This window comes from Parasteatoda tepidariorum, chromosome 4 (genome assembly GCF_043381705.1).
Source record: "Parasteatoda tepidariorum isolate YZ-2023 chromosome 4, CAS_Ptep_4.0, whole genome shotgun sequence".
NCBI classification, from domain to species: domain Eukaryota; kingdom Metazoa; phylum Arthropoda; class Arachnida; order Araneae; family Theridiidae; genus Parasteatoda; species Parasteatoda tepidariorum.
In genome coordinates, this window is record NC_092207.1 from 43,230,504 (window position 1) to 43,257,478 (window position 26,975).

Here is a 26,975-nt window from a genome sequence, read left to right on the forward strand (position 1 = left end):
CCATGAATAGAGAGTAAGCTTTAATAAGAAAGAAATTGATACTGGAAATTAAACATTTAAAAATGTGAGCGTATAAATTAACGAAAAAATTTTAAATTTGCGAAACATTTTACCATTAAATCATAGTAATTAAAGTAAAATTGATTAAATGCAAAATATTTTTTTTATTGAAAACACTTGAAAAGTTCTTAAAAGTTGGATTAACAAAATTTTGAAAGTAAACGTGCAGATTTTTTTTATTTAAAAAAATAAAATTATCAATATTTTTTTTTTAATCTTTAGATTGTTAAGTTAAAGAAAAAAAAGTGCTCAAAAGCAGCCAGTTGCGTTTATCATTAAATTTGTTTGTGAATTTAATAAGAAAGTACCCACGCCGTCTTTGACTCAAACACTCTCTGTATGCGGATGTTCCAAATCATCTATAAAACATTTGTGATAAATAATCGAAATAAAAATCAATAATTTAAAACGAATGCTGCTTAATAAAATAAGACATACCCTCTTAGAAATTTCGGAGCATGCCAAACCAAAATATTGAGCAAATTCTCTTGCGTGTTTACACCTTATTTTAAATTGGAACAAGGAAATGGCCCAAAATCAGGTATATCACACTTTTAATGAAAAGAACCCAATGCAAACTGTGAAACGTACTTTCTACCGATAGTCGATAGTTAACAGAGGTGTTCCGTAATTACCGTCCTTAATATATTTTCTTAGAATCCTTTTAAATGAAGCAAAAATAAATAAATAAAAAAACGTTGGCGAAAGGCTTTGCTTACCACGCTGGCCAACATGACGTTGATCTGACTTCTTAATTTAATAAAATACTTGTAAAATTTTCATTTTAATCAATTTACCGAACAAGAACTATTAAAATTACAAGTACTAATGTATTTAAAGGACAGTTTTTAAGAAACACCGCCAATAAAAGAATAATTATTTCTTTCTTAAAGTTAAAGCTTTTGTATTTTTCTAATAATTCTTACTGGCACACTTAGACATGTGCTTAATATCTATGCGTAATTTTCCTTTTCCTTTTTTTTTTAGTATAAATTTACTATCATAATATTTTATCTTAAGAAAGAAACTTCATCTGTGGCACATTTTTTAGCTTTATTTAATGCATTCGCTTTATTTTTTAGCAGTTTAATTAAATTTTTTCAGAGAATTAAAACGCTGTATAATACGTTTTCGCTTTTTTTTTTTTTTTTTTTTTTTTTTTTTTTTAACAAATTGAACAAAAAAATATCGTTTTTTTTCTCAAAAAATCGTTTTCTCTCAAGTTTTACTGCAAAAAAAATGAAGCTTTATTTCGTTTTCACAATAAACCGTCTATTTGTCATGGAACTTATTAGGTAAAGGTTTTTTCTTATCTGTTTTTTTCTTCTTTTTAATAATAATTTGATGTCGTCTGCATTTTTCATTTTTAATAATGATGGAAAAAGTAGGAAAACAATATCTTTAATACTAGTTTTTGTTTTCATTTCCTTTCGTTAGCTATCTATGAATTTTTTTTTTGTTAATTTACAACCATTACCATTACATTTTTGTTCATTATGAAAGTTATAGTGTTTACCCCAAAATCTGAATCGTCATTGTATACCACAAATCTGTAGAAGTAAGTTTCAAGGCATAAAATTTCGTAAAATTGTTATATCATTCCCAAATTTGCTTTCTCAGAATACATAACACACAGAACTGATTTTAGATAAAGGCAGAAGAAAAAAAATATTACTTTAGTTAAGTTTATTTTGTGTGGTGTCACGTAGATGGAGTTCCGGTCTTTTGTTGTTGATTCTATTAACAAGATTGCGAAACTAAACTTACCTTTGAAAATAATATTTAAACTTGATTCGACTCAATAAAAAATGATTAACAACAAAGTAATTTCAATTCATCGAATTTCAAAAAAATTCGACGTTTTTTTGAGGAATAATGTCACTATTTTATTTAATTATAGGATTATTTTATTTGATTATAGATCTATTTTATTTGATTATAGAATTTTTGTGCAAATAGCATACTTTTTTTATAAGATTGAATAATGGTGATAAAAAAATAATGTAATTTATAAAAAAAATTAATTTAAGATTCGATTAATTACTTCGAGAATTACTTTAGAGAACAAATTTTTTGTTGCATTTATACAAATACTTGATCTTGCCTAATTCTGGTGTGGGTGGGGGCTTCAAACCTTAAATTTGTTTTGCTCTTATTGCTACAATTTTTTTTAAAGTGACATTTTTAATCAATTTTTGTCGAAATGTACACGTTCAAAAACGCTACATATAAAAGGGGTCACATAAATGGTGCGACAAAGTTCTAGGGAAGTTGCGGTACATCATTAGGATTAAAATGGCATAGGAAATGTCGTACGCTGCTAGGGGCTCTTCCTCTCTTTTGATCTGTTCAGAAGCACTCGAGAAAGCAGTTCATAATAAGGGTGGCGTATGACGACATTTGTTGCATTGGCTTTGATTTCTATGCAATTTTAATCCTGATGATGTACCCTAATTCAACTGGAAGTTTGTGGCAACATATATGCGACCATTTTTCGACAAAAAATTAACAAAAAATGTCATTAAAAAAAAATACTGTTGCTTAAAGAGAGAAACCGAATGCAGATTTATAATCAGTTCAAATTCGACATTATTTAAGATCATTAAAACAAATCCCATGCAACAGGAAAAGTTTTAACAACTGTTAACCTTGTAGCAAGAATATCCCATGGGGACCGCTCTACAGCCCGCTGAATTGCAACAACAGAGTTAAAATTTGACATGCTGAAAAAGCCATTTTCCTTTATGAACTTAACGCAACATTTTTTTTTTTTCGAAATTCCAATTTCTTCGAAGTTTTTCTCTATCAATCTTAACATTTATCGAAATTTTTAGAAATATAAAAAACTTAGAGATAAAAACTTTTTCCGATTTGAACTGTTACATAAAATTATTGTTAAATATTGTTAACTAGTGAAATTACTTGTGATTTATCACTTCGCATTGTCTCACACCTTCTGAGGTAAATGTTATTTTTCAAGTACAATTAATTATTTCAAATGTAAATACTCTTTCATTTTGTTAGAAATGATCTATTAACATAATGTTCTTTCGTAAAATTATAACAATAGTTTATTTCATGAAAAAATTATCTTTTTGTTGATTTTGAAGTAGTTGTAAAGTTACAAGCTACGCAAACTTTTAAAAATAATAACGCTTTTACAATTTATTGGTGAACTTTTATATATTTATTTTTTTCGCGTACAGACGAATTTATTTATTTGTTCGATAATTAAATTCAAAGCAATGATTTCAATTATTTAAAATTTTCTGATTGTTATTCTTAATTTTTATACAAAAATTTAAGTTTACAAAACATTGAATAAATTGTGATTAATATACAAAAATTGAAATTATTTAAACTTAAATGTATTGAGGCTTTTTTATAGTTTGATAAAAAAAATTCTAATTTCGAAACATCAATTATGTGTTACTTTTTTAAGTTCGATCAAAATTTGCTTGCATACAAGTGGTAAAATTTGTTTTAATTACATTTTTTCCCCTTAGTTATGTACAATAAAATCTATTCGTTTTTTAATAAAATCGATAAAACATAGTAGCCTTAATTCAAATACTCTTAATTCATAAATACAATTGTAGTCTGTTAATTATTTGAAGTTTTTATTATGGTACAACTTCACAGAATTATTTTTAAATCGGATTTTTTTTGTAGCTTTGACATTTAAATAACACATTTCTAATTTATAATTATTCTCATTTCTAAAAAAATTCACATTTATAAAAATATTCTAATTTATAAATAGATTTATTAATAACATTGAATTAGTCTAATTTCAATGTAATTGATAAAAGTATTGAAATATTTATTGATACTTATGCAAATAATTTTCACACTAGGATAATGAGATTTAAAACACAATAAGTTTTTAATATATAAAACAATTCTGTTGTTAAAAATATAACTTTTCCTTCTATAAATGAGATTAATTTTTAAAAAAATGCACTCTGGCTCAGATGGGACAGTCGAGTCTCTTTTATATATATTTTTTCTGATGCCCTAGTTACAAGTAATATACAAAATTGTTATTTTTTAGTTAAAAAAAAGCGTCTGATAGTTACTAAAAAATATCTGTTAGATTATCGGAATCATATTTGTGCTAAAAATCCAAAGAAGTGCAGTATGAAACAAGAAATCATTCACATGCAAACATTTATCAATAATTGATTTCGTAAGTTAAAGAAATTTCAATGAGAAATTATTTTTTCTTTCAGATCTAAATAACTGCAAATAAGTGCAAATTTGAAAAATTATTGTTTCGAAGTGAGCCGTATTTGCAAGATTTTACCTTCACACCCTTGTGCAAATTAATTGAAACAAACTCAACAAATTCAGAAAACTAAGAGAAAATGCTATTTTATTTAAATTTATGCAAACTCAAAAATTTTTAGTACATAATATGATCTCCACGACACTTTATTAACATTTGGACACGATTCGGCATGGATTCCACTAATTTTTTACAGTCATTTATAATATTTGTGTCCTTGTACTACGCATGAATTAACGCCGTGATTAGCTTCTCCATAGTTAATAGTCCATATTTAATAGGCGATTCTTGCATATGGCCCAGAGATTCTCAATTGGGTTGATATCCGGAGAGTTCCCTGGCCATTCCAACGTCTCAATTTGATTCTCAGACATGAATTTCTTGACAATTTTGGACACATGGCAAGGAGCTAAATCCAGTTGAAAAATTCCTGTTCCATCAGGGTATCGTTTCTTCAACTCTGAAACAATTTTTTTATCCAGAATAGTAATGTACTGCTCAGAACGCATCATACCGTCAATAGGCTGCAAAGGTCCAACCCCATTGTAACCAAAACAACCCCAAAACATCTTCTTTAAAAAACACGAAAAAAAAAGTTTGTTTCAATGAATTTGCACAAGGGTGTAAAGCAGAAAAAGACACCAGTGTTTCACGCTGTATTTCATAACCATAAATTATTAAAGGTTAAATGTAATTTCTTCACTGATTTTGTTCTAAATTAATACGATATAATGAAAAANATTTTACCTTTAAAGCAGAAAAAGACACCAGTGTTTCACGCTGTATTTCATAACCATAAATTATTAAAGGTTAAATGTAATTTCTTCACTGATTTTGTTCTAAGTTAATACGAAATAATGAAAAAAGTTGGAAAATAACTTTAATGAGACACTGCGTCAAAGAGTTAAAGAAACACGTAAAAAGCATGGAAAAATGTGATATGAAATAATTTTTTTTTCCTTTTCCTGATAACAATTCAAGCATTTTTCAATCTATTATGGTAAACTATGACCGCATAATTTAATAATTTCACTTGTCTATATATATTGTTAACTCCCAGTAGCGAATGTTATTCTGACCCAATGTTTTCAATCAGCTGTTGACCTAATTGTAGACCTAACACATTTGTTTTATGAGACAACCTGCGTATGGCATGCTCTCTCACAAGGTTGAGTAAATGTTGACAGATGTTTTATTTACTCTTTTCTTTGAACGTCAGACTTGTTGGCCAGTAACCAAGTTATCTAAATAAAGTTACTCTTGTCACATTTATTTTTCTAGTTTAAAAGTAAATATGTCATGTTTTGACTAATTTTCTGAGGTTTGGAGAAATTAGCATTTTTTTTTTATACACTCAGTTTTACCGAGCGACAAATTGAGTCATAAACAGCCCACCCCCTTTTTTAAAGCAATATTTTTTTTCTCTTTTTGTATGGTATATTAGGGATTGTAGATATATTTTCCTTGAACTAAATAAATATTAGATTTTTTTTCGATATATTAAAGTTGATTTCAGTATATTTTCTGCTGAGACGACGAAATGTTCTAAACCTTATAAAATATCTTACAGGAAATATAATTTTGAATTATCTTATTAATTGATTTTTTTCTAGAGTTTATTTTACATTTTTTAAAGCGTTTTTATGATCATAAATATTTTGGGGGGTGTTAGATGCTTTATTGGTTACAGAGCAATTGAATTAGAAGGCATGAACTTCTGTTGCCAGGAATTCCGCATGGATTCAGGTTAAATATTAATGTTTGAACCTTAAATTTTGAATCATTTCTTCTTTCATGAAAGTTTGATATTTAGAAGTTAGCTTCTAAGTTGAAACATCGAAGCATCTCTCTGAAAAAGAAAAAAAATTACATTCAACACTCTTTTTAAAAAAAATTATTAAGGTAAATAAACTTTGTGAAAATTTTTGATAACTAACGAAACCAATCCTCCTACAGTGTTAAAAATATTATTGCCCGTTAAGCCTTATTAACTATTTAAGTTCGTGGCAAACTAAGTAAGACATAAAATATTATTACTTGATAAAGTTCCATCTTTTTTATACTTTAAACGACAAAAGGAAAGATGGCCCATTGATATCTTAGGTTTGTTTCAAATTAGAACGATATTAATGTTAAACGAGCAGCAATATTATCTTAGTAATGCTCTTGATGTAGCAATTAATCGCATTAACAAAAAAATTAGTAAAACATCTTACTCACAAGAAGATGGACAGGGTTGCTTCGAATTCTGAAGTTTTGTTGTATTTTATGCGATAATAAATTTTCTAAACATATTTTTAATTTCAAAAATAGATTTTGTTGGTCGCGAACACAGACCTGGTTATGAAGTAATAAAGAATTATTAATGTAGTGAAAATAAAATAGCAAAATAAATAAGTGAACGAAAAGTTTAGATCAACACGGCAATTAAATAATAAGAGATTGCTCTTACATAAAATGAAAATTTTTAGGGTATTTCAGAATGACCACCCTTATTATATCATTTTAAGATCTTTGCTAAAAAAAATGGAAGGTCAAAACACCAAGCACATTAGGGCTAGACAATTAATATTTATGTGAGAAGGAAAAAAAATTTCTAACTCTGATTAAGGTCTATCAATGTCAATCGGAAAATTGATCGAAAAATATATTTTTTTGAAAATAAATAAATAAATTTCTTAGTGAGATTTTAAAAAGTTTAGCTTTTGTTGGAAACCATTCGTTAAAGTGTTTTTCGATAATTTTAATCCCGACCTAGTTGTTTGATAATCCCTTTCTCATTTTTAAATACTAATTCACTAGCCCTAATTATGTTTTTTTACTTAATTGAATACTTATGTAAAGATTCTAAAAATATATATTAAGGGTGATCATTATGGAATTACCCTGTATATCTATTAATTAATTATTAAACATATTTAAATTTAGTTTTCAGTTCATATTGAAAGATACCTGACTTGTAATCCTGCTAGTGAATGAATCCTGCTAGTAATCTGTCAAGTGATTATCGACCGTATAGTGGTGGACGTCCAGCATGGGCCGTTGCCGCCGATGGTGCGAGCGACTCAGGTCGCGACCTGGAAGACCAGTACGAGAGCGATTTAATGGACAACAGAGCTGACGTAATACCTGAGCCGGAAAGAACAGGGTGTTGGTACAGCTTCACACGAATTGTTAGAGGTGACTATAAATTATAATTTCTTTAAAGAATAGAAACACACTAAAAAAGAAAGAAAAAGCACGCTATGTTTTTTAAACTGTAATTTTTGGCACAGTGCAACTTGTATAAGCTAACCCTCTTGCTGTACATTGCCTCAGTGGTCAACTTAAACAGATTGTCGACTTATACTAGAGGATAAGTCTGGGATTTTTTTTAATTATTATTTCTTGTAATTTGTTATTTTTAGATCATGATTTTTTTCATGACAAAATTTCCTGCAACAGCCCGTTGTGGGCCAAGGGGTCATGAAGGTTAAGGGGCCACAATTTCGTGACTAACGGCATGATTGTGGCAATGTGATCAGTAATGCACATCAGCCGCGTTTATTTCTCAAACAAGCTAGTACTGTACAATATGAAGCTGTGTGGTATTCAAGACGTCACTGGAGATCGTACCCCAGTCCTTTACATTGGCAATGACATTTATTACCAACCAAAATGAAAATAAATTTCAACAATACTTTAAAATTTTATTCAGCAAAATACCGTATGTGTCTTAAAAATTAGATTACTTACAGAATACATTTTCAGGGTGCGTAGCGTTTTTAGAAAGTGCTTAAAGGTACTTATTTTTAATTTACGTTTTTTAAAAGCCCTTAAAGGTGCTTTTTTTTATTCGATGTTTGTAAAAAGTGCTTAATATTTCATCTTTTAAAAAGTGATTTTTTTCTTTACCGTATCGATTGTTGTTCTAAATTACAAAAAATGCATCGTTTTCATAATTTTCTCCTCTGCTATATTTAGCAGAAACTGGTTATATCATCATGATTATGTCAAGGTTTTTAAAATGTTATTGAATTTTATTGATTTTATGTTTATAAATTAAGTACTTTAAACGATAGAAAAAATAATTTTTATTACTGCACAGATCCTAATTATGATTTATTTTGGAAGGCGATTAAAAATATTTTTTGAGTGCTTGTAAGTACTTAAAAGGTGTTTGTTTTTTGATTGAAAAACTAGCTACGCACCCTGATTTCAATATTTTACTTACAATTAATTGTTTCCTCTATATAAATAATGCCTTAAAGGTTAGCTTAAATACTGTTTCCCTATCACCTCGAAATTTTAACAGTTAACAAAATAATATAGATAATTTTGTGTAAAAAAAAAAGAAGAAGAAAATAACCCTTTTTTTTAAACAATTTATGAAGGGTTTAAAGAAGCAGTCAATAACATCTCTAAACAAATTTGACTTATTGGCGGTCAATATATGGGATAGGCATGTGGTCAGGTTTCATAGGTTTTCGTATTTTTTTATTTTACAGGATGAATTTATTTCCTAGTAATTGAGGTCAACTTGACAAGTTTTTCTGTATGCTACTGCAAGCATTCTTGTGCTGATCGTCGTACACTGTAAAAAATACCGGCACTTAGGATGCATCATCTGTAAAATCCGTTTTTACCGTAAAATATTGTACCGTGATTTGTAAAGCGCACTTTAATGTAACTATAATGCGTGATTTTTTGGGGGCGGGCAATTAGTCGAAAAAATTAACTGGGCGTTTTTTTTTTTTTTTCTCATTTAGAAAAACTTTTTTTTTCTTTTAGAAATTTTTGAAAATAATTTATTTACATCATGCATTACATCTCCTTGTGACGATCATATTATAGAAGAGAAAAATATGTTTTGGAACTAATATAACGTGAGATTGACCAGGGCTAAAGGAGATTGACTGTCGCTATATTTTAAATTTTACAAAAATGTGCATATAATTCTGACCCAAAGAACTTAGTTCAAATCTCAACTTTAGTGGTTAAGCTTGTATAACCTTTTTGACTAGCGTTGACATAAATCATCTTCGCTAAATTTTGGGCCCTCCTTATTTTCACTCATTTCTAAATCATTTTTAACGAAAAAAATTTCATGTGGGGTAAAAGAAATATAAATATAAATAATAATAGGAAAAGTCTTAAACTATTTATTTATTACTAGATAGTTTAATGAATAGTTAAGAATCAATAGTAATCCAATAAATAAGATTTGCATTGTTTCTATTTTGCGCAAAGGTTTTCTACATTAATCTACAATAAGCTTTCAGCCTATGTCTACTTTTTTTTTAAATGGATAAATAAGAAATATTATTTTAAAAGAAAAGCATTACTCGATATTTAATTTCAATACATTATGATTGATTCAATCTTAATAAACCAGTGTAAAGTTCAATAAAGCACAGTGTAAAGCACTAAGTCCAAATGTCCATGAAGTAATCTCTAAAATACTATCAATATTTCCAATGAAAATAAGGAAAAAAAGCCTTGAAAATTTTAAATTTCATGCAATGATATTCCAGGGCTTAAAATGTAAGGCCCTGCATAAGTGCTCCACTGTCTGTGCCCTGGGCCCTGGACAAGACTGGGCCCTGGACAAAATAGGCCCTGGACAAGAGATCCTTTCTTCTTGAATTCATTTAAAATTACAAGATAACAATATTATCCTATGAGCCGGTAGCGTCGACAAGAAAATTAAATTAAAAAATTATCATGTATTGTTTATATAACTTTCCCCGTTAAAACTAACTCTTAATTTTGTTTATTTAAGAATGGTTTGTTTATTTTGCTCAAAAAGCTACTTCATAATTTCACTTTGAATGATCTGAATTTTTCATATAATGCCCACTGTATTTTATTTAGATTATATTAATGTGAGTTAACAAAAACCTGAAAAAGAAAACTTTTTTTCAATAAAAAAAAGGAAGATGGTTAAGTTAGAATAAATTTTCAACGAATTGGTTAACAAAACATTTTCTTTGTAAATTCTTTTGTTGCAAAGATAGATTTTGATATGTTTGTTGATAGAAAAATCGTAATGCGTTAAATGTAATGATGTATGTCATTTTAGAACTTAAAAGTAAAACAACTTTTATTGAAGACAAACAAATAAAATTCAGTTATTCCTGATAATTCGCGTAGATTTCCTGTGTAGTAAATGGTGACTGGTGCACGTTAAATCTGCCGGATCACAAAGTCCTCCATGTTCACATAACAAATTATACCTCTGGGGGTACTGAATTGGAGATTGATCGTTCGCTGGTTCAGATCATTTTTTCGATCTGTGGATGAATGAACGGATGTATGAATGGGTCCGCCCTATGAACGGATGAGACGTATAGGTGTGGCAGAAGTCGAATTCAACTGAAAAGTTTTTCTACTATTATTAAATAAAGTAATAAATATTTACTAAAAGTTATATTTTGTATGGAATTACCTTTGGATAAACGAACTTTATAGTTGGATGTAGAAAAAATTCGATTCGCTTAAAAAGTTTTCAAGATATGGCGAAATACGCAAAAAATAAAATTAGCATTAAGGGGTCCAAACTTTGGACGGCTCTCCTAATCAAATTATTGGGACCATCTTTCCCACATTGCGACTACCTCCTATATTTTGGGCATCAGTAATCGGAATCCGTCGAAAAGCAGATATATTTTTCTACAGAAAGTACGTTGTAACTTAAAATATTATCTGCACTAATTAATTAACATATTTGAGGTCACCTTCTCGTACCACAAAGATTGAGTCCTAGAACGTGAAGATCCGATCATTAGATCAAAAGTTATTAAGGACGGTCCGTTTTTTCCCCGCTCACTGTACTTGTAATGTTTCCTTTTCTTCTCCCAACCAAAATCGATGGCTTTTATGTTGGTAGTTAGCTATAAAGCTTGTACATGGTGTTCTGTTCTGTTAGCCCTTAATATACATTTTTTTTAAATCATTGTTAAAAATTAAGAAGAAATATTAAATTAGGATAAATGCATTTTAATAAATAAGGATTTAAATAAATGCATTTGATTTCTAATGAATCACTACTGAGGAAGCCGAGACAAAAAACATCAAAACGTGTCTGATTGCCACAAGAAACGTGAAGTCGTTTTTAGTCGTCCTTTCACAGCTGCAAACAATTTTGATAGGTGTCTTTTCTCTCTTTCTGGCTTAAATATTTATTTGCAATCCCTAATATGTTTAAATTTTTTTGCAATTATTTCTGACAAGGATTTTCAAAACACATATTAAGAGCGTTCAATACGAAACACCTTAAAAATTTAAATTTTACTGAAGCAGCTTTTAATATTTGTAAATTTTGATTTGATTTTTGAATTTTATTCTACTTGTGGGTATTTTTTGGTACATAAATAGAATCTGAGATAGGATCTTTTCGTGAATTATGTTGCTAACATGTGCATGCTTTATAATACTATTAAAAAAAATTTAATTTTATCAAATTTTTACATTTTAATATTCAGTCTTGAAAACCCTAAATGTTATTCGGAGAGGAAACAATATCGCAATATTTTTAAAACTTCTAAAGGCGCCTAATATTTTTGGATTAATTAGGTAAACGAGGATTTTTTTAATGAAAATAAAAACATGATTTATTAATAATTAAAATTCATCATATTTTTGAAAAAAATGGAAAGTACGTATTTTTAATATTTCACGACATAAGGGGAGGGGAGAAAGAAACAATAATTTTAATATTATAGAGCTTAGTTGAAAAAGAAAGGCAGTAAAAAGTAGGAATAGCAATATTTTTGAATGAAAAGAATCGTTCCTCATGAATCTTTTTTTTATTTAACTTTTTGGAAACTGTCTGTTTAACTGATTTCTTTTTGACATATTTACTTAGATCTAATCTTTTTTTTCTCTCTCTTCTTGATATAGTTTACATTACTTTGTTTATTGTGTTACACATACTTTTTTTCCTAAAATGCTTAACTCAAAATAAATAAACCATTTTAATTATTATTTTGCCGTAATTGTAAATTTTCACTAATTCCTTTCAAAAACATTAAAAAAAGAAAACGGAGTTATTATTGTTTTTTACTCATTTTCTTAGATTTAGCCTTTTACTTCTTGTTATACTTTACATTGTTTATAGTATTCTTAAAACATTTTTTCTCAAAATGCTTAACACAAAACAAAATAAACACAATTGTTCCAAAGGGCTAATATTGTTAAACCAAAGCTTTTAAGTCTTAGCTCATCTCAAAATAAATATTTTTACTCACTGCATAATAATTATCATGATTTCATAGGTTTTTTTTCAGTATTCAGGATTCGTTTTTATGCGTCTAGAACATATGTAGGTCACATTTTCTACTACCAGCATGACTAAGCTTATAATTTTGTTATTCATTGTTTCTATTTGTTTATTCTCTACTTGTTTTTAGAGGGAAAAAAAGTAGATGTGACCTCATCGCACCTGCATCTAAAGATGACTTACATATTTTATAAGTTGTGAAACACGTAATTTGATATTGTACAGTTTTGATTTAATAATCTTACAATGATTCAGCACCCGTATCGCTATATTTCTAAACTTTTTGAACGGTAGTATTTTTTATTTTATTATCATTTTCACAAAAATCATATTTGTAAAATCTAAAAGAATTTTTTTTAAGAGCAACAAGTCTTGGCAATACTTTACAGTATGCAAAATAAAAATCAGTTCACTTTAATAACTTTTGATCTTGTGATAGAATTTTCTCTTATTAATATGCGATCTTCATACTCCGAAGATCTAACATTAAATATTCTAATTTATTTCTGCGGACTGTAATTTAAGTTACGAAATTAGACACGGAAAGGTACTAAGTCATTGGATTTTTGATCATCAAAATAAGGGTATGGACACAAAAATTTAGTCCAGAGAGTTGCCAAGTTAAAAGCTCGTAATGTTAATGATACATATTTAAAATATTTAAATGAATCAAAAATATATACATTGTTAAATAATAAAACAAACAAAAAATGAATAAAATTGGCTAAATAGTTCGAGAGAAATGAAAATTCCAAAATACGACTCAAGTGAAATTTTGTTGCTCAGTAATTATAAGTCAATTTCGTTCAAATTTTGTATTTTGTCATTTAAATTCAGTTAATTTAAAACAGGATAAAAATTTGTGCACCTTACGTTTCAAAAAAGGTTGCGACCACTTTTAAACTAAATAATAATTATTTAAAAATCCTTTTTCAAATGAAATTTTTATGGAAAAAAAATATCATTAAAAATTATTTTTAGCATAAAAATTATGATTTGATAAAAGAGTCGTACAATTATGTTGGACAATTTTTTGGTTATCTTTATTTAATCCTTCTGAAAATATGAGTGAAATTCACGTTAAGAGGCTAGAAACTTCAACCTCTCTCCTGACTATTAGGGCCATATTTCCAGATTGGGGCTAGCCATAACTATCTACAAAAGAGTAAAAGAACCTCCTTTCTAGATGGTTATGGACTAGCTCCCTTTCATATTTTATCATTGAAGAATCTATAAAATAAATTTAAAGAACATTTTTGGGCCATATTTCGTAACTTATAATATCGTCTGCACAAATTAATTATTATATTTATGATTATACCCTCGAACTTTAAGATTACATTTTAGTACTTTCTTTTTGCGTTGTACATGTAATATAAGAGCTCAAAGTCTGATAAATTCTAGTTTTCACAGGTGAAACCTAAGATTTACCAAAATGCCTTTGTAACTTTTAAGTTTTACCGCAAAAGCTTGGTAAGAGTTCGAAATGGAATCATGTTAAAGCATACTATTACCAAGACACTTTGTAAAAGCTAGGTTTAACTATTCTAAGATTTACCAGATTTCGAGTTTTTGCCTTAACATATACACTTTCAGAGTAAGAAATAGCTTTAGTATCATTTACTCAAGGATTATGTTGTTGTTTTTTTTTCCGTACGCGGCAGAACAGTTTTGATGCGTACTTTTGCACAACGATTAAGTTTAAAAAAAGGTGTTCTAATAAGATATTTCAGATAATTTTATTATAATAAATAAATTAGCTCACCTAGGTTTCAAAAAGTATGTGTCATTACACTTAAATGATGTTCGAAAATTCTGGCGTCATTATTTTTCGCTTTCATGGTTATTTGGTTCCTACCATCAAGCGTGAAAATTACAGTTAGGGTTCGTCTCTATGGGGACGGTAACTGCTGGACCGCAACTAGTACCCATTTACTAAATTAATCTGTGCAATATTAAATACGTGGGCGGTAATAACCTGCAATTACTACCGAATACAACATCGAGATTTCAGTCTCGCTCTATAGTTTTGTGCGTCATTTCTGTAAAAAAAAAATGAGTTTGTTATATTGTGTGTATTCTGGTAACCGTTGTTTCGGTTTTTTTCCTTTAATATGATAAACTAGTCCATTTCTAAAAGGTCATCCTGACCTTTTCACATTGAGGAGAACTCTGTTTTTGACAAAATAACTAGAGATATTTTTGTTCAAAACAAAAATTAAAGGGGAAAAAAAACTAATCGAAAATTATTGGAAAATTGCATCGTTTTCAATTTAGAAATGTAAATTATATTTTACCAATGATATTCAGCGCATTTCATAACGCTACCCAACCCCAGGTGGTTCATCAAACTGATATTCCGTGAGTACAGATTACCGAGCTTAATGAAGGCTGCTCCGAAACGACCGCCATTAATAAATATTTTTAGAATTCTAGTCGGGCCGGGATAGCCTGGTCGGTAGGGCGCTGGGCGCATGTCCAAGAGTTCGTGGGTTCGAATCTTGCCGGCTGAAGACCCCCCGTGTAGTAAATTGTTACTGATGCACGTTAAATTTGTCGAGTCGCAAAGTCCTCCATGTTCCCATAACAAATCAATAGCTCTGGGGGTACTGGATTGGAGATTGATCGGTCTCTGATTCAGGTCAAAATTGCGATCTGTGGATGAATGAATGGGTCCGCCCTATAAACGGGTGCGGCAGAAGTCGAATTCTTGGATATAGATGGCGCCACTAGAAAACAAGAACAATCGCACCCCTCTCTGCCTTAACAAGCATACGTCAACAACAACAACAGAATTCTAGTCGGGAATTAAAATTGAAGCGAGGATGAAATAAAAACACTATCTGAGATCTACCGAATCATTAGTGAGGAAGGGGGGATAAAAAATTTTAAAACTGGTTTGATTACCCATTGAGTAGGGTGTTTCTTGTAATCAGCTTTCAACTTTCAGGTTTATATAGCTCAACTCCTATAACAGGTTTTAATATATTCATTTGCGCGTTTCTCAATATTGATTCGTTAGTTTTTTTTACATGCTGTATTTACTTCTTTTGGCTTAAATATTGATTTGTGATTTCAATTGTGCATACTTTTTGTGGCTTCATTTTTGACATACAGTGTGGAACATTGTACATCAATTTTTACAATTCTCATCTTAAATAAAAGATCGCCAAATTAAAGAAAAGTTTTCAAAACTTGACGAATTATAATCGAGATGAATCCTGTTTACTTGTCTAATGAAGAACGGCTGTTGGACATGCCCTTCGTTTTCTTCTGACAATCGAGAAGGTTTTGATTTTTTTTTTTTACCTCACTTTGACTATAATTAATCTCGATAAGAATTCGTCAGATTTTTATTACTTTTCTTTATTTTAGTTCATAATGTAGATTTTTTTTACACGGATTCTCTCTCTTTATATATTGTGAGTGGTTATTACCGAATTTCTTGTGTAACCTTAAGACGCGGTTTTTCAAACTTTTTTTTTAAAGAATAAATAATATTGTTTCAATAACTTCGAGAGAAAAAAAGCATTAAAAGTAAAATAAATTTGAATTTTTATTTCTTTGTTTGTAAAATTGTCGTGAGCTATCTTAGTAAGGGGAAAGATTGAGCGATCTTAAGGGAAAGTAGGTTGTAATGTGACAAAAGAATTTTTACAATCAAAATACAAATAACAGACTTATCCATAAAAATTTTCTATATTAATCAATCAAAAAAATTTTTAACTCTTTTGAACATTTTTACGAACCTAATAAGTAATAAAACGAAGAAAAAAAATTGACAGTACCGATTCCGATTTGAAAATGGTATTTCAAATTCATGCACATGAATGCTAATCTTGCGAAAAACTAATTAAAACTCGGCATCAGCATAAAAAATATTGTCTTAACATCATTGTAGTTATAATAGTTTACAATTTGTTAGAAAATTTTATGAGAATACTCGAGTTGTGTGAACAGTACAAGGAAGAAAAATGTTCACAACATTTATTTATTTATTTCCTTCAAAAATTACTTTTAAACATAATTTAAAATTTCTTATTTTCAATTTATCAATTGTTACTAAAATCAAAATGTAAAATTTACCAAGTCAAGTATCCTTTTGTGGGGAATTTGGATCCAGTAACGAATCTTCACGAAATTTTGTTATCGTTAAAACTGACCCATCGCAAAATAATTTATTGCTACAACTGACCAGTTGCATAACTTATCTTTTGAAAAACAAAGTCGATGACATCGTTAATTGATAATTGTAAAATTTAGCTTGATGACGAGGTTTTTTTTGTCTCCGCATGATAAAAAGGGAACATTATTTCCACATCAACAAATTATGCGTAGATTTTTCACAGTTCAACGAAAAGAATAAACAGACTACAGTTTTTTAGGGGAAATATTTTTTGAAAATCGTGGCCATGTTTTCAGATATTCTCAAAACTGTGGGAAAATTTTTCCCAATTTTCAGAAATTGACATTATACGAAAAGTCCTGAATAACATAGCAAGTGTATCGTAGAATTTTCGTATCAGGCGAAACTGTTTTTATGCCTAACCAAGAAAAAAAAATTATTGCTTTTTTTTGTGATAAAAAATGAAACACTGTTTTCGCATATTCACTAAATGAGTGTATTTTTTAGTTTCACTAAAAGAGTGAACAAAATACAGTTTTTTGAAAATGTTTCGAGAAATTCTCAGAATTGTGAGAAAATTTTTACAATTTTAAAAAAATTGACGTTTAACAAAAGATTTGGAATAACGCGGCTAGGGTAAATAAAAATTTTCTTATCAGGCAAAACTATTTTTATGCATAGGCCAAAAAGAAAACTTTTTTATGATAAAAATGGGACATTATTTTTACATATTCACCTAATAATGAGTAGATTTTTCACAGTTTCGCAAAAATAGTAAACAAACTAAATTTTTTTGTGAATCAGTTTTTTGAAAATTATGACTATGCTTTCAGAAGTTCACAAAATTATGAGAAAATTTTTCGCAACTTTAAAAAATTGGCATTTCACGATAAATCTGGAATAATGTCGGTAAGTGCAACATAAAATTTTCTTATCAGGCAAAACTATTTTTATGCATAAACCAGTAAAAAATATGTTTTTCTGTTTTTTTTTTTTTTTTTTTTTTTTTTTTTTTTTTTTTTTTTAATAATCATAATCAGATATTATTTTCACATATAAATGTGCCACATATTTTCACATATATTTCACACCTAATAATTAGTAGATTTTTCAGTTTTGCGAAACGAGTGAACAGACTAAATTTTTTTGTGAATCTGTTTCTTGAAAATCATGCCCATGAGTTTTCCAAAATTCGCGAAATTATGAGGGGAAAAAAATTGACATTTTGCAGAGAGTCTGGAATAACGCTGTCAAGTGTTGCGTAAATTTTCTTATCAGGCAAAACTCTTTTTTACTCATAGACTTTCGACAGCTGAATCCAAATTATGTTTTTAATTTTGAGGTTACTCTAACTCCCAGAAGATGTTTATTATCCTACATTAAAAACGAATAAAGATTATAAATGTGTTATCAAGTCCCGGGGCAGTGCTCCGGCGAGGTTTTTAATACAAAACCTACATTAGACAGGACTTTATTTTTTTTGACCTTTTTACTTATTATTTTTTTTAAGCTTTCATCTTGTTGTGTACTTTTATAAAAAAAATATTGATCGTTTCAATTTCTTTTGCTTTTTTCTATAAAAATAAACTTTTATTGAGTGCAAAACTATTCTCAATATTGAGTTAATTTAACAAATATTTTCATTAGAACATATGCAACAATTATCCATTTGGAATTGTTATGAAATTATGAACAGTGCGCAAAAAAAACTGAATAATAAAATTACGTACCACCCTGAATAACTTTTGATCTAATGATCGGATCGTCACGTTCTAGGACCTCAAATATGCTAATTAACTAGTGCAGACGATATTTTAAGTTACGAAATCAGGCACAAAAACGTATATACTCAAAATATAATTCTGAGTTTATACTTGTTATTTATTTAAATTCATAATAGTAAAAAAAACATATGAATTGAAAGGTATACAATTTTTTACATCATTTTGAAAAATGCAATTTTAAATAACAAAAGATAAAATTTGAGCGAAATCGGTGGAATAGTTTGAATAGTTGTTAACCTGTGGAATAGAACCTGAGAAATCGAATTTTAAAAATATTACTTTTTCAAAATTTTAAAAATATTACTTTTTCAAAATTTTAAAAATATTACTTCTTAGAAACTATTCGACTGATTTCGCTCAAATTTTGTATTTTGCCATTTAAAATTATGCAAAATATTTTATACTTTTCAATTCAAAAGATTTTTGATTATTATGAAATAAAATAATAAGTATATACTCAAAATTATATTTTGCATGAAATTATCTTTGGATAAATAAATAAATTTTTTAATTTGTTGCAAAAAAGAAGAAGAAACTATTCGACTTCAAAACTATTTGTCTGATTTCGTTCAAATTTTACATTTTGCCATTTAAATTTGCATTCTTTAAAATGATGCAGAACATTTTATAGCTTTCAATTCAAAAGTTGTTCGATTATTATGAAATAAAATATTAATAAATACATACTTAAAATTATATTTTGCATGAAATTGTCTTTGGATAAATAAATTTTATGATTGCAGGCAAAAAAGAAGAAGAAACTATTCGACTGATTTCGTTCAAATTTTGCATTTTGCCATTTAAATTTGCATTCTTTAAAATGATGCAAAAAATTTTATACATTTGAATTCAAAAAATTTTCGATTGTCATGAAATAAAATAATAATAAACAATAAGTATATACTCAAAATTATATTTTCCATGAAATTACCTTCGGATAAATAAATTTTATAATTGGGTGCAAAATTTTTTCAATTTGCTTAAAAAGTTCTCGAGATATACGCAAAAAATAAAAGTTAAGGAGTCCAAACTTTGGACCGCTCTTCTGACTTAGATATCGGGACCATATTTACCAGATTTCAACTACTCCCTTTATTTTCGGAGTCAGAAATCGGAATCTCCGTTGAAAAAGAAGTATGTTTTTTCAGATAAAGTACGTTTTTGTGCCTGATTTTGTAACTTAATATATCGTCTACACTAATTAATTAGCATAATTAAGATCACCGACTCGAGCCATTAAGATTGAGTCCTAGAACGTGGAGTTCCGTTTATTATTTTGCGCACTGTACAACTAAAAAAGTATGGGAGAAGTTGAGAATGATGTAGAAATTGAAAAAAAAACGAATGAAAATAAAATTCATAATACATGAATCGATGGTCTCATAATTTAAAGGCTTACACATTTCTCGGTGCTTCATAGCCTTTATAGTTTATTGCAATCAAACTATTTATTTCCTGATGCAGTGAAATTAGCAAATTGGACACTTATGGTGCATTACTTTGAGGACAACTTAGATGAGTAGTTAATTTATATATTATAATAATTAATGTAGATAATAATAAGGTAATTAATACTGACAATATAATAAATTTTTTTTACACAGAACGAAAAAAAAAAAAAAAAACGCCCGTAATATTTATTTTTAAAATCAAGTCCCAAAGGGCTTTTAGTTATTTTTTGCGTATGTTAATACTTTATATAATTGCAAAGAAGTAATAATTGTTAGCTGTCAGAATAAATCGACAATTTGCTTTAAACTTGATAAATTAATTTGTTCTTTTAATTAATAAATAAAAGAAATGCATATTTGATGTTTTAGCATGCTACATATTTATTATAGGATAAAATATTTCTTAAAACGTTGGTGCGCGGGAATTTATTCATTGAGAAAACTTAAAATTATTTTTTTATTTCAAAATTTTAAGATTTTGCTATATTTACAAAATAAGATTATTTTCCAATACAGAACGAAACAGAAAAAAAGTCCATAATATTAATTTTTAAGGTCAAGTCCCAAAGGGCTTTTAGTTATTTTTTGTTGTTTTGTTTAGGTTAATACTTAATATAATTGCATAAAAATATGACTAAATAGGATTTTTTTTCTTTCTTTTATTTTGTTTTTATGGCCAACTTACGAGAGGTTTAAAATAGCATTTAATAAGACTAATAGATAAATTGGATTTATTTCAGCGGTTCACATACAAACATTAAGATAGACAGATGGTCATGTTACTAAGGTTTATCTCCCTTTCGGTTTCTATGAAATGAATTCGATCCTCGATAATAGTAAAGGACTTCTTTAACAGGCTGTCAACTTGACAGATTTCACTGTAAAAGATAAATGTTTCTTGATTTTAATTTATTTTTTCCCCCTTTCTGAAAGAGAGATAACTTAAATACCAACCAAGTGATCTCAAAAACAAATAACATATTTGAATTCAAAACAAAAACATTTTTGAATTGCAGTACAAATTTTGTTTGATGTTATTATTTTATGTTCTATTTTCTTGTTATGGAGGCTGATTTAATTGTTTCTTGTTGGCTAATTTGTGCAGTCAATTTATTTTAGTCTGTAGCTGGCAGATTACGTTTAGTTTTAGAAATATAATCGGGGATTAGTTATATTATTTTTTATACCACTTTTAAGTTAAAAGGACCCTATTTTTTTAGCTTCCTGCCGCTCCAGATCGCTTTAACAAAATAGTTTCTTATCGTTTTGCCAGTTTAATTTGAGGAAACTTATTAATAGTGTATATCCTTTCATTATCTATGTATAATGGTCTTGTTTATAGTTAATTAGTGAGACATAATTTCAAAAAACTGAAATAGATTTGAACTAATTTTTGAATGATGTTTTTACAGCAAACTGTAATAAGTACTATGAATATAATATTTTCTGTTTATTAAAAAAATTTAAATTTTAATAAATTTACACTTTAAAAAAAATGTAAAACTCATACATTTTTAATCCGAGAATCATTTTAAATTATAAAAATTGAGCATGAATACTTCTTGACTATATAATCATATAGTCTAAATGTTGTTTTCATCAATATTGATTTAATGTAAATGCTATGAAAAAGTTATTAATTTGTATATTGTATCTCATTAAAATAAAATTGAAATAACATATTTCCATGAAGCTACAAATGGGAAAAAAAGCCTTCTCTTCGTCACGTGCTAAAGTGACTCACGTACGTAGAAGGTGTTCTGTAATCACCACCTTTAATAAATATATATTTTTAGAATCCTTGTCAAAAACGTAGAGGAAAACTATACACATTAGATGTCGCTATTTATTAATAAAATGAAAGGGGAAATGCTATTAAAATATAACGAATCACTTCCTTCAGAACAGCAAGACAAGAGTGGAAACATCAAAACCTGTTTGATTACTGGTGGAAACAGAGGCAATTATTAAACATGTCTGAGTTTCAACAGACAATTAATCTAGATTAGGTGTTTTTTGCGTGTAATTCTACATATTTCCATAGCTTTTCCCCTTTTAAATATCAGTTTACGACCCCTAATATGAATACTTTTTTTTTTTCATTTTCGACAAAAATATGGAATATTCGAAATTTTTGTGATCATTGCGAAAAGCCCTGTCTGTAAAAAGATTAAATTAAAGTAAATTGCGGAACCTTACGGAATCATGTAAAATGTGTTCTTACTTTTTTAGAGCCGTTCTTAGAATATTTCACCCCAGCTTATAGTCCGTTTTCATGATCTATTTTAAAAATGGTTTGAATAAAACATTCAAGCCACATAAGTGAAATATTACCAGCTAAAATCTTAAGTATTTCCACTTTACTTTTTTTTCCACCATCCGACGTCCAACAGTCGATCCTTTACCAGACTTGCGTATATTAATGTTCATATCCGTGACTTTATAATTTTAAATTCAACCCGGAAAATGGACGGCGAGTTCAACGTCAAAGAGATTCTAATCGATAATTTGCATGCTTAAAATGTCCGCGCAAGGAAAGAATATCAATCTAGACTTATTTCTTACTTCTTATGCCGCTTAATTGGTAATCTGTCTCAATATGAACCTGTGACAGACAAATCAGAAACTCCAGATACATGTTTTTTGGCAAAATAAAGGTTTAACAATAACTTTAACAATGAACCGAATCATTATGTTCATATTATAGTCTAATCTAACTAGAGCCCTCTGAAACATATCAATAACAGTAAAGTAGAAATATATAGTAACTCCTTAACATACAAAAATTGCTATTTTAGTTTGAAAAATTACATGACAATCAGCAACTGTTTAGATAATTGTTTTTAATTTGATAAGAATTTTGCATTTTATAGCTTAAATAACAGCAATTATAAAACAAATTTTGATGATGAGTTAATTAACTTATTTTACCTTAAACTTTTATTTTCATTAAAATGTTGATTTATTTTATTTCAAAACGTTTTAATTACCCAGTGTTTCAATTTTATTGTTATTATAATTATTTTTTACAAGAAAAGAAATAAACAAACAAGAAATATTTCGGTTACCTCGGATAACATGATCCATAATGGTAACCATAAAAGTTATTAATAATAAATTTACACAAACAAATAAAAGGAAGACATATATAACCGAACATACAAAAGTACAATACATATTACATACAAACGTAGCAAATAGGGAGTCGTTTAATGTAAGTAAAAAATTACAGTCACCCTATATTTTGGGAAACACAAACAGTACTATAAAATATATCATGATAGTATCATAGACTAAGCCTAGCTGGGCAGACGGGCCGAGATAGCTTGGTTGTATTGCTTTGGGCTCATGTGCAAGAGGTCGTGAGTTCGATCGCCGCGGGTTAAAGTGTTGTAAATGGTGACTGGTGGACTTTAAATCAGTCGGGTCACAAAGTCCTCCTTGTTCCAATTACAAATCATATCTTTGGGGGGTACTGAATCGAAGATTGATCGTTCTCAGGTTCAGGTCAGAATCAAGATCTGTGAATGAATGAATGGATACGCCCTAAAAACGAGCTGTGGTGTGTGTGGGGGGGGGGGCTGATGAAGTCATATTCTTGGCCATAGATGCGCCCACTGCAAAAGAAGAAACTCACCGTCTACCTTAAATTCGCTTGGTTTCATCTGGCATTGCTGGAAATAACACAACAACATTTCAGACTTGATCCAGTTATTTGTTTCAGTTTTAGGAGCTATTTCTGAGATAAAACTAAAGTTCTTTTTTTAAGCTACTGATTTTCTTTGGAAGTATGAATACGACAAATAAGTTTCAGTTTCTAAAATATTAAAATCATAGCTGTTTAAGAAATCTTTTGAATTTATTGAAATCGATAAAATTGCGCTTGTTATCTAACTTGGTATTTTCCTGGCTTTCTGTATTAATACAATGCATATCTTTAAATTTTATTTTGCAAATGATGGAATAGTGAACAGTTAAATTATTTATTAATAGAACTAAGAGGATCGAGTCAATAGAGGAAGGACAGTTAAGAATAAATGCGTCTCTATGCACCTATTCTAACAAGGGAAAGGCACATATACCATAAGGGTATTCATCATCTATACTAAAAAGAAAAGAGCACTAGCCTTCCAATTTTTGCAATGAAAAATGCATTTGAAAATTTAATTACAGTTTAAGCACTTGGTTCAATTTTCATCTCATTAATCTCAAGTTATTATTTATTTAATCTTTGTTTACGGAATTTAGTATTCCTATTTTCCTACATATGTGCTCTGCTTTACTGTATTCTTTTTATATCATAGGATTATGGTCCACTCGGCAGATGAAAGGCAAGGAGGGGGACAAAGAATGGTACGTCAGAACAACTCTTCGAGAACTTTTTACTTACATCATCTTTTTGGTTCTGCTTTCAATCAGTAAGTATCATCAATAAAAGAAGCATTTCCACTTTGTACTCTACACACAGCGTATTTCTTAATCATTATTCTTAAGATTCTTTCTATAGTTAGAGAATATGCCCATTCGAGGTCACAAATTGATACTTATATGACAGAAAAAAGAAAAACATATAAGCAAAAATTAAAGAATCGTGACTAATGTCAATCCCAGCAAAGAAGGGTTTAATATAATTAAAAGCAGATACATTTCTTGAAAGGAATTAAAAAGCAGCTCCCGACTAAAATCGTTATTGAGATAGATTTGGAGCACTTCTCTCGCTAATCAACTGCTTTAAAGATTATTTTAATGTCTCCCTGATCTACTCAATCTCGATAATAATTTGTCACATTTCGATAATGTTTTTTTCCCCTCTCTAACTCTTCTAACATTTTTCCCCCTCACTCTTCTCTTATAACTCTTAACTTCGAATCAAACTTGTATTGTAAAGTTCTTAACGGAGATTAGAAAAACCAATTATTACGGGCATCGACACCCTGCACAATTGCTTCTTTCATTATAACTGCATATGAATATCAAACATGAATACTCTAAGTTCCAGTTTCATAAAAATGTTACTTTTACAGTGACTTTTGGTATGATGAATCCCTCTATGTATTACCAAACGAAAGTGATAAGTGAATTATTTTTGGATTCATCGTTTGCTGATGGATCAGGATCGATGAGAGAAGCTACTCAAATGACTGACTTTTGGAAAGTATGTGTCAAGACCTCTTTTCATTTATGTTTATTTTATTTTATGCCTGGTGTAAAATCCATATCGGATTAGCTACTATATCAATCGCCCTTGCAATTTTAAACCCAACCCCAAAGACGAGGTGAACTTTTGGATCAAGCCATAGGACGAATTCGCCTTGGTGGAATTTTTTTTTTAATGAAACTAATCATTCCGTGATTACTCAGGGAATGGAGCATTTGCCTGCCAATGAAGTGACCCAGGTTCGAATCCTTTGATACGAATTGCTTGTCGATACGAATTCTGTATCCAGCTCGCACCGACCGCAGTGCTGATGTAAAATATCCTCAGTGGTAGAATGATCATGGCTTGGAATCCCCTTGGTGTCGGGCTAACCGTAGGAGGTTTTCGTGGTTTTCCACTTCATGTAACGCAAATACGAGTTAGTTCCATCAAAAAGCCCTCCATAAAGATTAGCTTCTCCCAATACTTGATCTAGGAATTTTGTAGGTTGGGTTCGAAATTACAAGGCTACTGTGTTGAACATTGATAGTCCTAAACTCAGAATTGGGTCAACTGTTCAACCCTGGGTATAAAATACAATAAAACTGATCGAATTCGTGTTACTTGAAGGGGAAAAAAACTCAATGGTTATCCTTACGGGGCAAAGAGACTCAAGCCAAAACTCTGTAATAAGTGGTAAAAAGTTGCCCCTCGCGCGTTAGTTACTGACTCAATCGAGATTAATCCGGAGATTATGAAACTAATAGTTTTGAAGTAATAAGAATTTTACATAAGTGGGCATAAAAAACAGACCATCCTGAATTACTTTTCATGAGATGATCTGATCTTCACGTTCTAGGACTCGATCTTATGGTACGAGAGTGGGTGACCTCAAATATGCGATTAAATTAGATCAGAGGATATGCGACAATTAGCGGACTTTCTCTAGATAAATATATCTGTTTTTCGTCGGATTCGAATTACTGGTCCCCAAAATATAGGGGATAACCGCAATCTAGGAAATATGGTCCCAATAGTTTGGTCAGGAGAGCGATCCAAAGTTAGGACCTTTAATGTCATTTTTTACTTATTTCGCCACATCTCGAAAACTTTAAGCTGATTGAAAAAGTTTTACACACAACTATAAAGTTCATTTATCCAAAGATATTTCCCTGCAAAATATAACTTTAGTAAATATTTATTATTTTATTTAATATTAGTCGAAAAGCTTTTGAATTGTAAGGTATACAATTGTTGATGTAACTTTAAAGAAAGTAATTTTACATTACAACATAAAAAAATTTGAGCGAAATCGGTCTGATAGTTCCTGAGAAATCGAATTTTTAAAAAAGTCTTACATATATAAAATTTTTTATAGGAAATATATTTTCTTGGTCTAAATAGTAACTAAATATTAATGTCTGAAACGAAATAGGTACTGGTCAAAATCAGTACTTTTTATATATAAATAATCTTGCAACTTCAGAAATAATAGCCCTATTGACTCATATTTGATCTCATTCGATTTTGCTTCAAAACATACCCCAGAAACAATGCCTCACGTGTCTAAATAGCCATATAAGATGCGCACAGTTACAAAATTGTACTCTCTATACATAAAATCCTTATGACTTCTCAACTAATATACTTAGTGTCACGGGTTTGGTTTAAATCGATTTAGCATAGAATTCCATGGAAAAAATTTCATTTGTATAGTAAGAAATATATAAATTTCCTTCGTTTCCTCTTCCCGTCTAAAAGCGACTCGCGTGATCGTTCAACTTTTTACCACTTACTACGAAGAGGGTGTTTAACAGTTTTTCAGAGGTTAAAACCTTTTTTTGTTTGAAGTTTCATTTTAAACCCAAT

General features: G+C 29.1%; 3 protein-coding genes across 5 annotated transcripts in view; 2 read left to right on the forward strand and 1 right to left on the reverse strand.

The window, feature by feature from the left end:
* Nucleotides 1-26,975, reverse strand: part of LOC107444553 (Myosin 61F) — a 97,293-nt gene that overhangs the window by 59,325 nt on the left and 10,993 nt on the right. Inside the window, exon 1 of one of the 3 annotated variants that reach the window (XM_071179719.1) lies at nt 14,374-14,465. The exons of 1 other annotated variant lie outside the window; for it this stretch is intronic. The gene's annotated coding sequence lies outside the window, so the exon portion shown is untranslated. Of the gene's footprint in view, nt 1-7,300; nt 7,424-14,373; nt 14,466-26,975 lie in introns of those variants that run through there. One more of the 3 variants, XM_016058712.2, reaches the window with a different exon arrangement.
* The window catches only part of LOC107444550 (polycystin-2), a 38,760-nt gene continuing 19,108 nt past the window's right edge, over nt 7,324-26,975 (forward strand). Inside the window, exons 1-3 of the mRNA XM_043038750.2 lie at nt 7,324-7,528; nt 24,274-24,387; nt 24,994-25,124. Coding sequence (XP_042894684.1) covers nt 7,324-7,528; nt 24,274-24,387; nt 24,994-25,124 — 450 coding nt within the window. The remainder of the gene's footprint in view (nt 7,529-24,273; nt 24,388-24,993; nt 25,125-26,975) is intronic.
* The window catches only part of LOC107444554 (ELAV-like protein 1), a 46,979-nt gene continuing 30,168 nt past the window's right edge, over nt 10,165-26,975 (forward strand). Inside the window, exon 1 of the mRNA XM_071179721.1 lies at nt 10,165-10,176. The gene's annotated coding sequence lies outside the window, so the exon portion shown is untranslated. The remainder of the gene's footprint in view (nt 10,177-26,975) is intronic.